The sequence below is a fragment of the Triturus cristatus genome, chromosome 10 (genome assembly GCF_964204655.1).
Source record: "Triturus cristatus chromosome 10, aTriCri1.1, whole genome shotgun sequence".
NCBI lineage: Eukaryota > Metazoa > Chordata > Amphibia > Caudata > Salamandridae > Triturus > Triturus cristatus.
Genome location: NC_140593.1, coordinates 964,002,647 through 964,021,011, shown reverse-complemented (window position 1 = coordinate 964,021,011; position 18,365 = coordinate 964,002,647). Strand labels below are relative to the sequence as shown.

At 49.9% G+C, this 18,365-nt stretch overlaps 1 protein-coding gene across 1 annotated transcript in view; it reads right to left on the bottom strand.

Moving 5' to 3' along the window:
* Positions 1–18,365, bottom strand: part of SMG1 (SMG1 nonsense mediated mRNA decay associated PI3K related kinase) — a 1,471,505-nt gene that overhangs the window by 824,099 nt on the left and 629,041 nt on the right. The window contains exons 30-31 of the mRNA XM_085628855.1: positions 8,998–9,246; positions 8,533–8,817 (exon numbers count right to left, since the gene is read on the bottom strand). Of these exons, the coding sequence (XP_085484981.1) occupies positions 8,533–8,817; positions 8,998–9,246 (534 nt within the window). The remainder of the gene's footprint in view (positions 1–8,532; positions 8,818–8,997; positions 9,247–18,365) is intronic.

Genomic DNA, 18,365 nt, shown 5'->3' with positions numbered 1-18,365 from the left:
TGTCTAAAAATCATCACAGCAATTAAGTCTACTTTTATCACTTGATTCCAAGGATTGACCCAGGACTGAATCTAGGATCCAGTCCTGGAATTCCAAAAGTAATCCTAAAAGTAATCTATTGCAAATAACTTGAAACTTCCATTGAACTCAATGCATTATTGTGTTTACAATTGTGTTGCCTATTGCAACCACTTGTAACTTTCTACAAAAGCCAATTGCATATTGAAAAAGTATTTATATAAAGCATCTCATTCTGAGAAAGTATATTTTAATACCTACTGTTGGTTCTAAAATAAAACAAGCCTATATTTTTTATATATAAACCATTGGCCTAGAGTTCAGTTATTGAGTGTGTGAGACCATTTGCTGACTGAGTGTGTACAACAGATGCTTTACACTGTCCTCTGATACTGCCTTACTGCTCGACCAAGCTACCACTTTAGAGAGTAAGGTTCTATCTAACTTTAGCCTCTGCCAAACCTCTGGGGACTGTGGACTCTGTACACTCTGTACCTATTTGGGAACAGTATATACAGAGCCACTTTCACCCGGAACTGCTGTGTATGCTGCAGATAGAATGCAAGCGCACGTTTTGGGTCCAGACGGTGGAGCCGCTCCTCTTCCCTTGAAGGGTGCGGAAAAAAGGTGGGCAAAGTGATGGTCTGCCCGATGTGGAAGGGCGTGACAACCTTTGGCAAGAAAGAAGGACGTGTCCTCAGAACCACCTTATCCGGATGAACAGAAAGGAAAGGAGGTTTGGAAGAAAGAGCATGGAGCTCACTCCTGGCAGAGGTGATAGCTACCAGGGAAGCCGTCTTGAGAGTAAGAAGATGTAAGGGACAGTTATGAAGGGGCTCAAAGGGAGCGCACATCAGAAAAGTCAAGACCAGATTCAAGTCCCACTGAGGCATTATGAAGGGCACAGGTGGGAATGTATGCGTACTGCCCTTAAGAAAACGGTTAAAAACCAGGGACTTAAAAAGAGAAGGCTGATCTTGAAGCCGTAGAAAGGGGGAGATGGCCGAAAGATAACCTCTGAGTGACCAGAGCAGAGCCCTGCTGGGCCAAAGAAAGAAGGAACAGAAGGACTTTGGAAAGAGGGGCAGAAAGGGGATCCACAGCCTTAGCTGTGCACCATGCCACAAACTTGTTCCACCTGCAGGCGTATACCATTTTAGTGGAGGGACGCCTGGCTGCCAGAATGACATCACAGACCTCGGGAGGAAGATCGAAAGCTGTCAATTGTCGCCACTCAATCTCCACACATGGAGGTGGAGGCTGGACAGGTTCGGGTGGAGGACCGTCCCCTGCTGCTGCGCAGAAGATCCTCCAAAGAGGCAGACGGATCGGGGGGATCGATGCTCATACTGAGTAGTTCGGGATACCATACTCTTCGAGCCCAGTCCAGAGCCACAAGAATAACCTGGGTCCGGTCGCGCCTGATTTTCTTCAGCAATCTGGGTTGAAGTGGTATAGGCGGAAAGGCGTACAATAGACCACAGTTCCACTCGAGACGAAAAGCGTCTCCGAGCGAGTGCCACCTTGATAATTCCAACACGGATAACTAATGACATTGCTCGTTCTCTTCGGTGGCGAACAGATCTAACCAAGGCTCTCCCCATCGCAGAAAGAGACCTTGCGCCACGTCCAAGTTCAGACGCCACTCGTGATCCACCACGCACCAGCGGCTGAATTCGTCCGCCCTAGCATTCAGAGAACCTGCCAGGTGTTGAACCACCAAGGTAATGCCTCGATGTCCCAGTCACGTCCAGAGGCGCAGAGCCTCCAGACATAGGGTTCACAACCCCACCCAGCCCTGTTTTTTGCAATACCACATGGCGGTGGTGTTGTCCGTGAACACCTGCACTACACTTTCCCGGACAGAGGGAAGGAATGCCTTCAGTGCAAGCCGGATCGCCCGCAGCTCCAGAAGGTTGATATGGAGCCGGGACTCTGCTGGAGACCAGAGGCCTCTGATCTAAGCCTCTCCCATGTGGCCTCCCCAACCCAGGAGGGACGCATCCGTCACTACTGTGTGCTCCCGTTGGGGCAGAGAGGGGGATCTGCCATTGACCCAATCGCGATTCGTGAGCCACCACTGCAATTGCCGTGCAGTGTCCTCCGAGATCTGGACATGATCGGACAGGTAGCCCTGATGCTGCGCCCACTGGAACTTCAGGTCCCACTGCAGAGCCCGCATATGCCACCTGGCATGTGGCACCAGCAGGATGCAGGAGGCCATCAGGCCCAGAAGCCGGAGGGTCATCCTGACAAACCCGGGATAGAGGCTGAAAGAGCAGAACCATAGCCTGAATATCCCAGACTCGCTGTTTGGGAGGATAAACCCGCAACAGCGTCTAATCCAGAACCCCTCCGATTAAAGGGAGCTTCAGAGAGGGACTCAGGTGCAACTTCAGCACATTGATGGAGAACCCCAGCAGATGCAGGAGGTCGGCCGTAGTCTGGAGGTGGGAGACCACTGCCTGGGTCGAACCCGCCTTCAACCGCCAGTCGTCGAGGTAGGGGAAGACTGACACCCCTGACCGGCGCAGATGAGCTGAGACCACCACCATCACCTTCGTGAACACCCAAGGGGCGCTGGTAAGGCCGAAGGGGAGTACGGCAAACTGAAAATGCTCCTGGCCTACCGTGAACCGCAGGTAACACCGGCGGGCCGGCAGGACGGGAATATGAAAATAAGCGTCCTGCAAGTCCAATGCTACCATCCAGTCTCCAGGGTCTAGGGCACACAGGACCTGAGCCAGAGTCAGCATCTTGAACTTCCCCTTCCGGAGGAAGCGATCGACGTCCCGGAGGTCCAAGATGGGGCGCAGGCCCCCCTTGTCCTTCTTGGGGACCAGAAAGTAGTGGGAACAACAACCACTCCCTACTTCTTGATCGGGAATGTACTCAATGGCCCCCTTGGCCAGGAGGGCCGTGACTTCCTGACGGAGAAGAGCCAAATGATCCCCCGACATGCGGTGGTACCTAGGTGGCATGGCTGGAGGGGAGAACAGAAAGGTGAGCGAGTAACCTTGGCAGATTATCTGCAGCACCCACTTGTCCGACGTAATCTCGCACCAGTGGGGGAGGTGGAGGTGCCCCCTGCCACCCACTGGCGTGTGGTGCCCCCTGAAGCTCAGATTAGGAAGGTTTCGAGGCGGAAGCAGCGGGGATGGAAGTGGACTGCCCCGGACGCTGGTTACCAGACAAGCAACTGCGGAACCAACATCCGCGGACTCGCTGAGGCTGGTTCTGCACAGGCTTGCTGGAAGAGCGCGTCTGGGTACTCCTGCCCTGCAACAGGAACGAAACCCCGTCGTGGCCGGGATTTTCGAGAAAAGTCCCAAAGACTTGGCCGTGGCACGAGAGTCTTTAAAGTGCTCCAGGGCATTGTCAGCCTTATCACCAAAGAGGCGGGAACCATCGAAGGGCATGAGCGAGCTCTGGACATCAGGGGAGAAGACAGTGCAACGCGACCAGGCGTGGCGCCGCAACGCCACCGTCGTGGAAATTGCCTTGCCCAACGAAACCACACCTGATGGCAAACTTTGCCGCATCCTTGCCCTCCACAATTGCGTGGGAAAGGACAGCCTGGACCTCCTCAGAGCACTGAGGCAAAACCTCCGCCACCGAATCCCACACTGCGTGGGAGTAACGGCCCAATAAGCAGGCGGTATAAACCGATCTCAACCCCAAACTGGCTGAGGAGAACAACCTCTTGCCATATTGGTGCAGCCTCTTAGAGTCCTTATCCAGCGGAGCCGAGGGAAAGGCACTCTGCGATGTCGAGGCCTGAATGACCAGGCTCTCAGGCGTTGGGTGAGTGGTCAAGAAGGCGGGATCACCAGGCGCCGGGCGATGACGCCTAGCGACGTTCTTATCCACCAGCGCCCCCGAGGCCGACCGCAACCAAGTACCCAGGAGGACTTCGGTAAGGGCCTCATTGAAAGGGAGCAGCAGCTCCGACGACCTAGACGCTGTCTGGAGCACCTCCGTAAGGGGGTTGGTCTTAAGGGCCACCGTAGGGAGGTCGAGGTGGAGAGTCTCCGCGGCTCGATGCAGCACCATAGTGTAGGAAGCGCCCTCCTCCATAGTAGGCGGAGGCGAGGCAAACCCCAGGTCAGAAGACACATCAAGTTCACCTGCATCTTGAAGGTCATCCACCCAATCCTGCTCTGAGTCACACTGCCGCGCAAGGGGGTCCTCGGAGCCATCCCAGTCCTCATCCGGCTCCTGGGTAAGAGGAGCCGGTTGCGGCTGCAGGACCGGTGAGGGGACCAGCGGCGCCAGGAGCAGCGCCGGCCCGGGCCGAACAAGAGCCGTCTCCCAATGAGGATCCCAGGTCGTAACGAAATGGTCCGAGAACCTAGGCAGGGGCGGGATAAACAGCACCCAGTGCGGCGCTGGGGCCGGAGCCAAGGGCAGCGCCGGGTACGAAGCCAGCAGTGTTGCACCTGCCGGGGCTGGAGCCGCGGGCGCTGGATCCAGTGGCACCAAGGCTGGTGCCGGAGGCGGCGCCGCCAGGTCAACAGGATCGGTCAACAGGATCTGGACACGGGCCGCGGGGCCCGCAGGCATGCCGGCGGGAGCCCGAGGCCTAAACAGGCTGTCCAAGGCAGCAAGAAACTCTTGCCACTGTTCCGGAGTCGCCGACGGACCCGGGTATAGTGGGTAGGCCGCGGGACTCCCAGGCTCCAGAGGAGCCGAAGGGGCGGAGCCCCGTTCCCCCACGTCTGCCTCCGGGGAGCGGCGTGGGGACGTCGGAGAGCAAACACGCTTCTTCCACTTCTTCTTATGGTGTCGCTTACCGGAATCTGAAGGGGAAGACAGAGTCCGAGGAGCGACGGCTGCGGTTCAGCGAACGGTCCCGCGAACGGCCCCTAGACATGGTGCGGCGGTGAGACGAGTGTCGGACCTCCAGCAACTTCCGACGCCACACCCGTAATGCCTACGGGGCTATGGCTACCAGTCCCGACAATCCCGGGCGTCGTGGTCGTTCTACAGGGAGTAGAGGCAGACAACTAGGGGTCCGCCACCGACATATTATGGTGGCACGACCCGCAAGACTTAAAGCCGGGCATCCCTACATGCACCAGGAGACAAGAGAAGGAGCCAAAAAAGTCTCAAACAGTGGTCAAAAAATGACCGAGGTACGTGCTCAATCCGGATCCGCGCTTTCGGCGTGGAAAAAGAAAGAACTGACGTCAACGCCCATGGGTTGCGCATAAGTTGCCTCCGTGACGTCATCCTTGCGCGCATGACGCCGGTGACTGGCACGGAGCCGCACGGTGCCACCTACTGGTGCGCAGGGATACTGCTAACTTCCGGATCCAGACTGACGCCTGGGGAATATTCTAAGGTAAGGAATCTATCACTAACGTATCTCATTCAGATACTGGGTTATATTCACACAGGTGATGAATTAAAATCTAAAAGTGCAGGGAAAAAGAAACTAGAAACAAAAATATAATCGTTAACAGTACAGTGTCGTCCCTCCCCCAACTTTAAATGTAGGTGTTCCGGCATATTGGGGATCCTGAGTGCTATCCATTAAGTTTGCTAAGTTGAACTCGGAAACAAGGCTATTTGCGGTGTCACTTAGGCAGAAATGTTTGAAATGCACCTGCGCTTCAAATGAGCCTTCAGATGCAGAATCCTTGGTCGCTGTACATGATTGACAGGGGTACAAGTTAAAATCCCCTGGCAACCATAATTAGAGTAAAAGGTGTTTCTGTTAGGTAGAAGTCATCAATAAAAGCTTTAAAACTGGAGATTGCATCTGACTCCGCTCTGAATGTGACAGTGTTGTAAAAATTGATCAGGAGCAGTCTACGTTTGTTGGGGAATGTTAAAAGGGTACCCTTGGAGGTCATAGAGTTGGACTTTAATACTCCTACTGCACACTTGTGCTCCAGTCTCACTAAGGTTATAAGACCACCCTTTCCCATCCACTAGAGGAGTGGGTTGCTGCGACAAAGTACGAGGAGAAACCATCAAGATGTAGACAACCCTCAGTATAAAATGTTTCCTCTCTCCGGATCTGAGCTAGGCTGGCGCAGAGAAAGAAAGAACCGACGTCAGCGTGCAGAGGCGGCATCTAAGTAGGCACTGCAACATCATTCCGCCGACAACGATGCCGTCGACGGACGCGGAGTCGACATACGCCACCTACAGACGTACAGGGGTACTGCTAAGGTAAAAATTCTTCGGATCCAGTCTGACGCCTGGGGGTAATTCTAAGGTAAGAAATCTATAACTAACAGTCTCTTTCAGATAGAAAATATTCACTTGGCCCAGCTACTCATCAGGCTGGGTCTCCTCTGTGTAAGAATACCTGGACAGCATAGACTAACCAGAATGCAGTCCAGGCTAAAGAACAAAAAAACATATCAATGCCTCTTATAGATATTCTTTTGGATACTATATTATCACTGACCCTTTACCAATTGGAAATGAAACTCCAGGACTATGTGGAGTAGTAACAATCTCATAGGTTTTGAACCATGCAAAAGCTAAGTTATGGCAGTAATCTTTGCAAAGAGATTAATTAGCCAGGGTACTACAGTGAATATACGGTTGCACATTTTATGTGGTATTTTCTAATTTTCGATATTTCTGTTGGACTACCAATCAATATGAAAATGTTAGCTGTGCAGGCGACGCCAACATTGTTCCCACACAAGCCTCGTGAGCACAGGGACAGAAGACATGCACAGGACTGCATAGTGTTTTTGGTTTTACAAACCTTTCCACTAATATATCTTTGGATGCTATGTAACCCTCCATATTCTTCATTCTATGGCAGCATCCCTAGTTGAGAATGCTGTCTTTTTAGATACTGTCTGTGACCTGCTTGGACAGGAATATGAAAATATGTTTCCTGCAGGTCCTTGGAGACTGACCTAGCCCTCTCTGGATTAGCTTACAACACAAAGAGTAACAGTATTAATGTATTTTATAAATTAAGAAACTCAAGTTTAAAATAGGTCTCAAACAACTTTTTTTTTGGGGCTAAAAAAGTTGAGACCTGTGTTCCTTTTTATCACTGCAACATTCTCTATAGATACCTTTTGACACAACCTCAGTCATCGAGCTTCTTGGATAGGGGAGATGAGGAGGAGGCTGGGAAACAAGAGGCGATTTCATTACGAATGTGAGAGCAAAATCATTTTCTGCACTCTGAGGCACTCCCTTGTTTATCAATCTCTTCCTAACTAATAAATAATGCTAGCTGTGCAAGGTAAAAAACGGAAATTGCATCAATACTGTACATACTACACTGAATTCATGATGCCATTGATCATAAAGTCTACAGGAGCTGTTACTAAAATGTAACTATCTGCTGGTACCAACAATTGTTACTAGAAGACCCTTCTGCCCATCCACCATCTCAGTCTTTTTCTGTATAAGGTTTCGTCTTACCAAATGTCTTTACTACCTAAACAGCAATCTCAACAATGAAAACCTAGACTTTAACGGTGTAGGGTACAAAGACCCGGAAGCTGAGATCGGTCCTGGACCAGGGTTCAATTCCCCGCCTCGGCGGGTCTTGGGCTAAAAATTCCATGGACTCGATAATTCTCGCCCCGGTGCCTCCTCGACTCACGGGTTCACACTCTGCGACTCTGGGCAATAGCTTGCTTAATCTCCACAAGGACCCCTCGCGGCGGGATGCCTGACTTTCACCTTGTGGATACCCTGCTATCTCACAGGGGAATACCAGGACGGGTTCCCTAAGCAAGCGCCGGGAAACCCACTGCGGGTAGCTGTGCGCTATATAAGCTCAACTACATTTACATTTACATTTACAAATGCTTGTTAGGATTCACTTTGAAACAAAACAATGATGAATTTGGGAGTTTAAAGATTTAAAGATTTAGCATGATTGATTTGAGACAGACTCCTCTGAAAGAGCACCCAAATGTTTGAGGAACACTGTGCTAAATCAGGGACAATAGCCATTTCAGAGATAGTGGAAAACTCATCCTAGTTTAATATTTTAGGCTCTTATAAGAGGATCCTCACTCCAGAAAAAAACCACTTACCGCTCATCCTAAATCGCACTATTTGTGATGATGCCGCCCTCCTACTCACAGTACTACTAATCCACCAAGACATCTTTCAAGGCCATCAAAACTTTCTAGCTAGCTGGATAAATTCATGTAAAAAGAAGGATGTTTAAAATGTGGTTACCATGGTTCTATTCCAGCACAACAGTGTCAACATTTAGACACTGGGAAATGCAGTACTATAAAGATTGAATAACAAGAGATATACACGCCGAGAGACTTAAGTTTGTGATGATCTGTGGATAAATATCTAATAGCGAACAGAAAATGAATCAGTTTTTGTAATACTGAAGTAGCAGCTGGTTTATAGAAGCAATTTAACTGTGCTTTCATTTTAATTGGCATAGAAACCTTACCTTCAGTACATGTTCAAGCAAGGAAGGGTACACTTTTGTCAAGACTTTTAAGCAATAATACTTAAAAAAAATAATGGTCAATAATCACTGAATGTTAATTATACCTGTAGATTCGCTCTCAATTCGTGGATATTCTTCTTCCATTTTATTGACAGGTGGTAAGTCAATCAAGGTGTGTATATTTTTAGCCAAAGTCGAGAGTCCAGTGGGATTCGGTTGTTGTCGTGCTCTATAAACAAGCTTCAGTTGGCTGGTAATTTCTTTCCAATCAGCCTGAATCCATTTTGCGAGTGTCAAGATAGATTTAGCCACTGCATCCTCTGCTTTGGCTGATTTGCAAAAGGATATGGCACAGGAACTCAGCATTTCCATGGCATGGGTGGACTGACCTGCACAACATGAACGATTAAGCTTGTTAATGGATTTGGTTACAATATATATGAGTAGACTAAGGCATAAGCGGCTGAAAATGTATACTTATTGGCAAGAGCATGTACAATAATATACAAACATTTCCCAAACTACTTTTAGTAACGTTTAAAAATAATGTATACAAAACTTTCACTTACCTGCCGAGTATAATAACTTTGATTTTTCAATGTCTAGTTCAGGACCCCATTTTTCATCTACTTGATCTTGTATGGACATTTTTTTAAAATGATTGACTAAATCCTGAGCTGTGGTAGCGTGCCCCAATTGAACTTCACTGCACTGAGCAAGTAACCTTGTGGCGAGGCCAACATTGCCAAGTTTCCGAGAATATTTTGCCGCTGTTAAACCCAGCTCCATGAGATGACTTCTGACAGGAATGGTCTTTTCTGAAAGAGAAAACATTTTGTTATACTGTATAGCATATGAACTTAAGCATATTTAAAAACAAAATCATTTGTTCATAGTTTTGGCTGTAAATATTACCATTTAGTCATTCAGTCCGGAATCATCTTCAGTCTGTTTTAAAATAGGTGGGAGTCTACCTAAAACCTTTTAAAATAAGCCCAACCTCATGATCTGAGCTCAATATTAATAGCCTAAAAAGCTAAAGCCATTTGACCTGTACAACATGGTGCTGAAGTGAACAACAGATAAAGTGCAGACTCCTTTCAGATTCTGAAAGATGTACTTGAAGGCACTACAGTGGATTTTCAAGTTAATCTCTCAACACAATTAATAGATACTTTCTTGAAGACATTTTTGGAAATAATATTTACGTTGTGTTCGAGGACAGGACTTTGTTCTTATTCATGAATTTACACTCAGAGTGAGCAGGATGAAAACCAGATTAAAAGTGGTCACATGAAGGTAAAGAAAATTGTGAACGAGGCAACCGACAAATTGTGAAAGAATGTAAGAAGGGGAATAGAATGGTATACAGATAAAAGACCAGGATTACTTTTGCAAAAGGGGTCGAGTAGAAGCAGGATAGAAGAAAGAAAAATCCAATAGGCAAAAAAATGTTTATCAGACACTAGAAAGCTAGGAGGTTTATGCTTAGGTAGCCAGCAACAGCTTCAAGAACTCCATTTATGCGACTTGGGGAACAGCAATTAGGAACATTCAGTTCAATGCATCAAGTCAACATACCCGGCCTGATCCACAAATGCTACAGTTCAGACAGAATGTGGTGACTTACTACAAACTAGAGGCTAAAACTAGTCCCATATGAACTATAAACGCCCACGAAAAAGGGCTCAATTATGGTTCAAACCTACAAATATACACTGCTGATCCATAGACACATTCTTGAAGCATACTCCTGCAAGGTACTTTTCAGCATACACCTTATATTGTAGGGTAGATGTGCAGAGCATACAAATATAAAAGAAAAATAAAGGAACACATTTACAAAGATTATATTAAATTTCATAGGCAAACTACTAAAATATAAGCCACTGCCAACACAGCAATGGCCCTTAATTTTCTGAAGAAAGACCTCTACCGACTACATGAATAAACAGTTTAAAAGTAGAGCTCCAACCCAGCTTGATTCTGTACAAATAGCCATGAAGAGATGCAGTTTATTATTTAGGTCCGTAGTGAATGATTAATTTGTTTAACCTTCACAGTCTCACTTCCAGTCAAGCAGTTAGAGCACAGTGATACTTATTACAAAATGCTATCCTTCTAAAGGTTAGACAATGAATGTCCAAGCCTACAAGAACAAGCTATTCTGCTAGCATGATTTAGACTTCAATTTGCAGTTAAAGCAGAGTCTTCTAAAGAGTAATTCACTACATTGTTGTGCTTTTCCGTAACTTTTTTTTTTTTACACAACATGTGAATAATTTTGTTCATCGAATAGCACACCAGCAGTACAATAATTCTGTTGGCAATATGCTGTTAGGTGATGTGTAGTTTATTGGTTGCAGTTACTTAAAACCATTGCAATAAAATGTAACATCATAAAACACAAACTACCATTTCTGTGGCAGCTGCCAATATCTTTCAAAAGATGGGTTACTCCTTGATGAGAATGCATACAATAAAACAAGTATTTAAACTTATCTAAAAATGATATGCCGCTAATGGTGAAATCGGTAAAGTTTAACTATCGTAAATATGCATCACAGACGTGAAAGTGAATAGTACACCATAAAACAGCCCATTAAAAAGTGCCAGAGAGACAGAATAGTAAAGTCAATGCCAGAAAAAGGAGTTATTCCTAATGAGATCGCATACTTCAAAACAAACATCAAAACATATTTAAATGATATGCCGCTGATGATAAAATCAGAAAAATTAAACTGCCGAAAATATGTTCGGCAGCAGTAAATTAAACCAGCATTGGTATAGCCAATAGGTCTCACCTGTGTTTAGCCATAGCTATTGGCACAGGTGGAGGATGGTTGCACTTGAGGCAAAAGCGCAAGTAAAGCATCAGGCACGGGAAGCTGGGTACTTGTGAAGCAATGGTACACATAAGCTCACGTAAGACGAGCTTCATAGATCTTAATGACAGATACTCCTGTTCAGACAGAAAGGGTGTTATGCAGCTGCAGCAAGGAGTTCCAGAACCAATGTGTTTTCATAAGATAATTGTAGGACAAAAAAGAGGCGTGTCCCTGAACTACCTTCATGCATTCTGGGAGTTGTAGTCTTGATTACGTTACTGGAATTTGAATAGCGCTTAGAAACATTGGACTATCACCCATAACGCTCTTATTTGGGGCACGCGTAAGGTACTCTTAAGGCCATTAGTTGTGGGCGTTGCTTGCTCATCATTTGCTGTCTTAGGTCAGTTGACAGGCTTAGTATTGAAGCACCACGAGCATGTGCTGGGCGTCGGGTGGCGCTGTGGGGCGGGGACGCGCCCCTCCCTTGGTGAATGAGTGATTTACTCGTGCAGTGTAATCTCCAGTGCCTTTGATAAGGTCATCGACTTTCACTTAAAATAGACACCCTCAGTGAGAGACGGCCAGAATTTGCATGCGTCAAGAGAGTATGCCAGCTGACTTCACAGACAAAAGGGTGTGGGGGGGGTAAGGGCAGGGAGGGAGGGAAGGCCGGATGTGGGAGAGCGAGAGCAGCGCGAAGAGAGAGACCGGAGAAAAGAATAGTGAGTGGTATGGAGAGACCCGGAGACCGGATAAAGAAGCCGCAGAATGGAGGGGTAGGGGGTACTTTGAGGGAGAGAGCAGAGAAAACCAAGTGCAGCCGCCTCGTAGGTTTGCATAAAAGTACAACGGGTTTGGTCTTAGGTTGTGTAGCGTTTAGAATTGAAGCGCCACAAGCCTGTGCCAATAATTAGCAGCAAAATTCAGGTCACTGAGCCACCACACAATCTTTAAAAGGGGACTGTCCTGAATGCAGTAGTCACCCACAGACAGCACAAGGTTAACAGGTTTCTAACTCAATGCAAAGGCGATCACTGTGCAGAAAAACTGTGCACAAAAGTGGTCCCAGGCCCTAACAATTACGGGAGCAGGAGAGTCGCTTCCACAGTTCACAATAATTACAAACTTTCACACGTATTGATCAGACTGAAACAGAGTTGCAGCACTCATCCAAGGAAATTCACTTACAAGAGACATCTTCCCCCTTCACTGAAGCTTTGACAATAAGCATTTAAGGGAGGCAGCTCCTCTGGCATCTCCAGACAGAGAAGGGAGCTTGAAACAGACATTGAGGACATGGTCCCCTTCAAAGACCTCTGCACACGCCGCCACATTACAACAATACATCTGAAACAAAACAAAAAAACTATCCTTTTCTCTTTTCTTTAAAGTGCTAGTTACTTACCTTCGGTAACAATGTATCTGGTAGAGACGATTCTAGCCGCAGATTCCTTCACGTAGAATTCCCTAGGCGTGGTACTGGACCCGGAAAACTTTTTTGTCCAGCATCCCTGTGCGCCGGGGGGACGACAACACGCGACTCCGCCCAGGCTTCATCCACGTACGTGACATCAGCGAGGTCACATAAGTCCCACCCTGGCACGCCTACGTCAGTTTTCTTCAGAGAACTTTTCTGCGCCACAACGCGGAGCCAGCAGACAAAACAGTTAGAGTATAGGAACAGTGTGTGAAAGAACAGAAAAAGGAATGGTGAGGAACAACACCATAAAGGGCAGTGCCCGGCACTTCAGTACCTAAAGGCAGGGAAAGAATAAAGAACAGAGCAGCAACCCTGCCAGTACAGAGACAGCCCCCCCGGAGACAAGGGACATATGTAAAAATGTCACGATAACATGCAACAGGACTACAACCTCAACCAAAGATAAGGAAGGCAAACCAGTCGGCGACACACAGGGAACGACAAAACTCCAAGACATCCCCATCACAGAGTGTGACAATCCCCATTAGGAACAAGGGCAGAGGCACAGCCAAACGACCCCAACCTCAAGGATTGCAAAGAGCCAGACGTACCAAAAAACCTATCCTCCCATGTGACAACGGGGAGGAAAAAGAGACAGCCTGACAGAAAGAGGGAAAGAATGTACTCACAGAAGACACAGCCACCCACAGGGAAGCGAGTGCAAAAGACCAAATCACAAGCCCGCGCAGAACGGGGAGGAAGGGTGGGCCGTGAAGGAATCTGCGGCTAGAATCGTCTCTACCAGATACATTGTTACAGAAGGTAAGTAACTCGTACATCAGATAGAGACTACTAGCCGCAGATTCCTTCACGTAGAATAGATACCCTAACCATACCCAAGGGGAAGGAGCATCTGCAAGAGGATCCCACCCACCTGGGCATAATAGAGACCGCACAGGGGCCAAGTCCGAAAACAGGACGAGGAGCCCCGTCCCCCAGGCAAAAGGAAACCCCCCGCCAGCAGGAGGACACCAACCCCGGGGGAGGGCTCGGTAAAAGAAGAGAAAAAAAAGATAGCCTGTCCTCACTCAGCAGAGGAAATATGGCAAGGCGCAAAGAGGCCAAACATCCCACGCCCACGTAACGCAACAAACCCTCCGCCCAAGGAAAGGAGCACCGAAGGAGAAGAGCAACCTAGAGACTCCAAGGAAAAGAGGCAGAGCAAAGGCAATTCGAGACAGGATGGCGCCGGCAGCAAGAAGCAGGCGGAAACTAAAAAGGGGAACTCAAGGTCGCCCAGGACGAATCGTCAAACGCCCCGCAGGGACAAACTGCGCCCACAAGAGGGTCCAGAAGTCAAGGACCATCCCCCCCACAGGGAGAAGAGGTAGAGCAGAGTGCAAGGCCCACTGGAAGCAGCGGAGAAGGCGGGATGACAGTCCCACTAAAGCCCCAAGAAGGCACAACGGTTCAGAAAGAACAAGAGGGCGGCACTGGTGAACTCCGACAGACGCCAGGGACACCACAGAACGAAACACTTAAGCAAAAAGGCGAAGAAGAAGGTTGCATCCGCAACATACCATAACGCCACGAAGAGCAGAAGCCCGCAGGCGACCACAACTCCCCAGCACATACCAGGGCAATATAACAGCCAACCCTGCCCCACATAGGGCATGTCATATCCCAAGACATGGGAATCTCTTAGGAGGAAACTTCCGCAGCAGAGGACAACAAAAAAGACCTGCGGCAAAAAACCCCGAGGGAGGCTTATCAAGCAACCAGAGGGGAAACGCAGAATGCCCAATCTCAGGTCCAGCATGGTGTAAAAAACCCAAAGGAAAAACACAGTCAAAAGGGCTGGCCAGCAGCCAACAGAACCACAGCCTCAGCAAGGAGGACTCTAGTGGCCATGAAGCAGACAAAACAGACAACAGGGGTGACCCGCCCCAACGGAAGAACAGCTCCAAGAACCAGATCAACACACAGGTCACTGAGGTGGAGAAGGAGGAGGGCGAAACCCCGCCAAGAACCTCTGGATGGCTGAGTCCACAGGGGCATGGAACAAAAGAGCACCATCGAAGGGAAGGTCCACCAGCCGTTCTCGAACATTCTCCGGGAACACACTGTCCCGAAGCCAGTCATGGCGACAAAGGGTAACCGAAGAAGCCATGGCACAATCCAGCACCTCCGAGATGTCCAGAGCAGAGCGAAGGATAAACGCCACCAGCTCCCGACCATCCAAGGCATGGTGTCTCAAATCCACACAGGCACCCTCCTGAGAAGCGGCAGACATAAGGGACTCCGCCGAGTCCCACTAGCAAGAAGTGGCCCTAGCCAAAACAAACAGTGTGTTAAGGGCCCGCAGAGCCGCACTGGTCGAGGCAAACATATTACGCCCCCAGGAGTCCAGCCAGCGGGCCTCCCGTGACGGGGGAGACAACAGCAGCGGCAAAGCAGGAAAGGCAGACTGCAAAAGGGGGCCTCTGGTCGAAGGGTGAAGAGAAAGGCACACAGGATCACGTGGTGCCGGTGCAGAAGGTGCTGGGGCACCGGGTCCCTGCTGGCAGGATGTCCCCAAGAGAGAAGAGTGGAGTGAACCCTCGAAGGGAAGCAACAGTTCCCTACCACAAGAGCCCTGCTGGAGAACCTCCAGAAGATGATCTGCGGGGAAATGGGTAGCTGTATCACCCATGCGCAAAATTCCCACAGCCGTGCAAACAGCGCAGGCGAAAGCCGCACCCATTAGGCGGCCATCCCTCAAGCCAACCGGAGGAAGGAAGGGCCAAGGCCGGAAGGAAGGAAGAGGGAGCGAGGAGTGGGGGACCAGCAACTCCTCCGGTGAAGACCGCGAGGAGCCGCCTTTAGAAAACGTCGGGGGGAAAAAGCCATGACACGGCGGCCCGTCTCCGGCAAGGAGGACACCGGCAACCGCCGAACCTCTGGAGAAGAGGAGGCGTCCGAAGACAAGTCAACGACGCAACGTCGGCCCGGCGCCGTAGAGTCCACAACCTGAGGCAGGACTCTGTTGTCGACCGGCGCCAGAGGAGACGCCGGGGCGACCTCTGACACAGCACACGGCGCAGGAGACCAGAGCTGGGCCGGAGCCGGGGTGGCGAAGGGGCGGCACCGCAACGGCGCCGACCTGACCTCCGGCGAGGCAGCCATCTCCATGGAGGGACGAGAAGGGCCCGGGGAGGGACGAGGAGTCCCCCGCCAGCCGCGACCTGTGACAGGGCGAGATGGGCCCTCTGCTGACACCTGTGGCGCCGCCAGGGCCAGCAGCTGCCGTAGCGGCGTCACCTCAGCCTCAGACAAGGCTGCCGCCTGTCCCAAGGACCAAGGAGGGCCCGGGGGTGTGACCCGAGCCCTGGCGGCCTCCCGCGACACCACAGGGACTCCCGCGGGTGTTTGCGTCGAAGCAGAGGCGCCGTGGTCCGAAGGAGGGACCCCCGAAGGGCCGCACCCCAACGGCACCACATCCTCCGAGCCTGGATCCGAACCAGTCGGGGCCAGTGACACCGGAGGGCACCGCACAGAGCAAGGGATACGCTGACATCCCAGGAGGGGAAGGAGGAGGAGGAGAAGCCAGCGAGGCCTGCACAGCCGCCCCATGTCTCCATCTGGGCTCTGGTCGCTCCCACGCCGGGAAACGGCGGATAAGGGGACGACACACGGGGCCGCACCACCCGCGGAGAGCCCAAGCCCCCGACAGGCCGGAACCCGACCCTCGGTGACAAACTGCGACACTTACCAAGAGGTGAGCGGCGCTCTTGCGACTTGGGAGAAGATCGAAGTCAGCGAGGGAAGCCGCGGGTCCGAGAACAGTCCGCAGGGGCCGGGCGAGATGACGATGCCGGCCTGGACACACAAGCCTAAAAGTTTCATCCGGCGCTCCCACTGGGATTTTGGCTTCATCTGCTGGCACGCCTCACAATCAGTGGAGTCGTGGTGCTGCCCCAAACACCACATACAGATGGGGTGGGGATCTGTCGCCGACATGAGGCGGCCACACGACGTGCAAGTTTTAAAGCACAAAGGCATTCGCACTGTTCCCACACACGCAGCAATAGCATAACGGAAAGGCCTAAACAGGCCCAGAGCACAAACCGGATCCGTGTTGCACGCAGAAAAGGAAACAACTGATGTAGGCGCGTCAGGGTGAGAGTTATGTGACCTCGCTGACGTCACGTACGCGGACGACGCCTGGGAGGAGTCGCGTGATGCCGTCCCCCCCAGCGTGCAGGGATGCTGGGCAAAAAAAAAAGTTTTCCGGATCCAGTCTCACGCCTGGGGATAATTGTACGTGAAGGAATCTGCGGCTAGTAGTCTCTATCAGATACATGCATACGTTCAGCTCAAGCAACGACACCCAGGAAGCCTCTCCGTTTAATGTTAAATATCCTTTAGGGATACAAAATGCATTATTTGCAGGCAGCTATCGAGCTGTTGTACACAGAGAGTCGGCGCAAACAGCTGCAGCCCATTAGTGGGGGACGACGAGACCAGTATTTACTATTTTTGTGTGGATTTTGATGTGGAGGCTTACTCAGAATCGGTTAAGACTTATTCTCACAGAATTCCAGTGCCAGGCGGCAAATGGCCACGTGAACCAATCCAGGCTTGGTTAAGAAGGAACTCCAGCACCACTATTGATTTATGGGGACCCCTGCTTGCCCAGGGAGGGGGCATGTTGACAGAGACAGGCACCCACTACTGTCCTTGTGCAATGTAACTGGTTCTCATGTAAAGCGCTTCAATACCCTTGGGTCGAGTTCGCCATATGTAAAACTGCAGCAAAAAACGCTACCGCAGTCTTGTGAATCGCATCTCGCGTGACAAATGTCAGAATACATACTTTTTGCCCTGCTGGCATCTCGTTGCCACTCAGACCTCCTGCTTTAGCACTTCGTATAGTTGAGTCACTACGTTAAGTGCTGTTCATCTAAAGCTAGTCTACACATGTGTGAATAAATTACACAACGCACCCTACTTTCGTTGCACGGCTCTAGGATTGGCAAGCTACAAGGGCAGCTTTACGTCAGACAGGGGAAGAGTTACATTTCCCTGCATCCCCCCACAAATTCCCTAATATGGGTGATAGGGGTGCATAATTTGGGAGATAAACAAAAAAATACAGTGTGAACACGTCCTCCCTGTCTGTCATAAAGCTCCTTGACTTCGCCTTTTCTCGCTGTTGTGTTAGAAACAAGAATTTATGCAAACTGAATTAATACTCTGCAGAAGTGTAACAAGTCCAGAAAGTTACCATCGTCTGCCCTCCTTCCCCCATGCTGCTAACTACATACTTGTGGGTTAAAAAACAGGAAAAATAAACCGACTGAGTGTGCTAGCTCTGCAGTTTTAGTGAGTCTTTTCTACCACAACTGGAAAAGACAGATTTACAGCCCACTTCTGGTGGGACATCTGCCGCCTTTGGTCTTATTACCAATTGCAGTGGCAAGCGGCGCGTCGCTGCTGCTCACACAGCAGGGGCTGGCATTCCAGGGATGCCACGGCTCTGGTGTGGGGGGCAGGAGGGGGCAACCAGCTCTGCAGCTTACTTAGACAAGCATGGAAAGTAAAACAAGCCTGAAGTCTGCAGACTAGGGACGTGTTCACCAGCACAAATGTGGCTGTAAGACATTCCAAGGGAGGAGGGCGGTAAACAAGCAACGAAAGCTGTAAA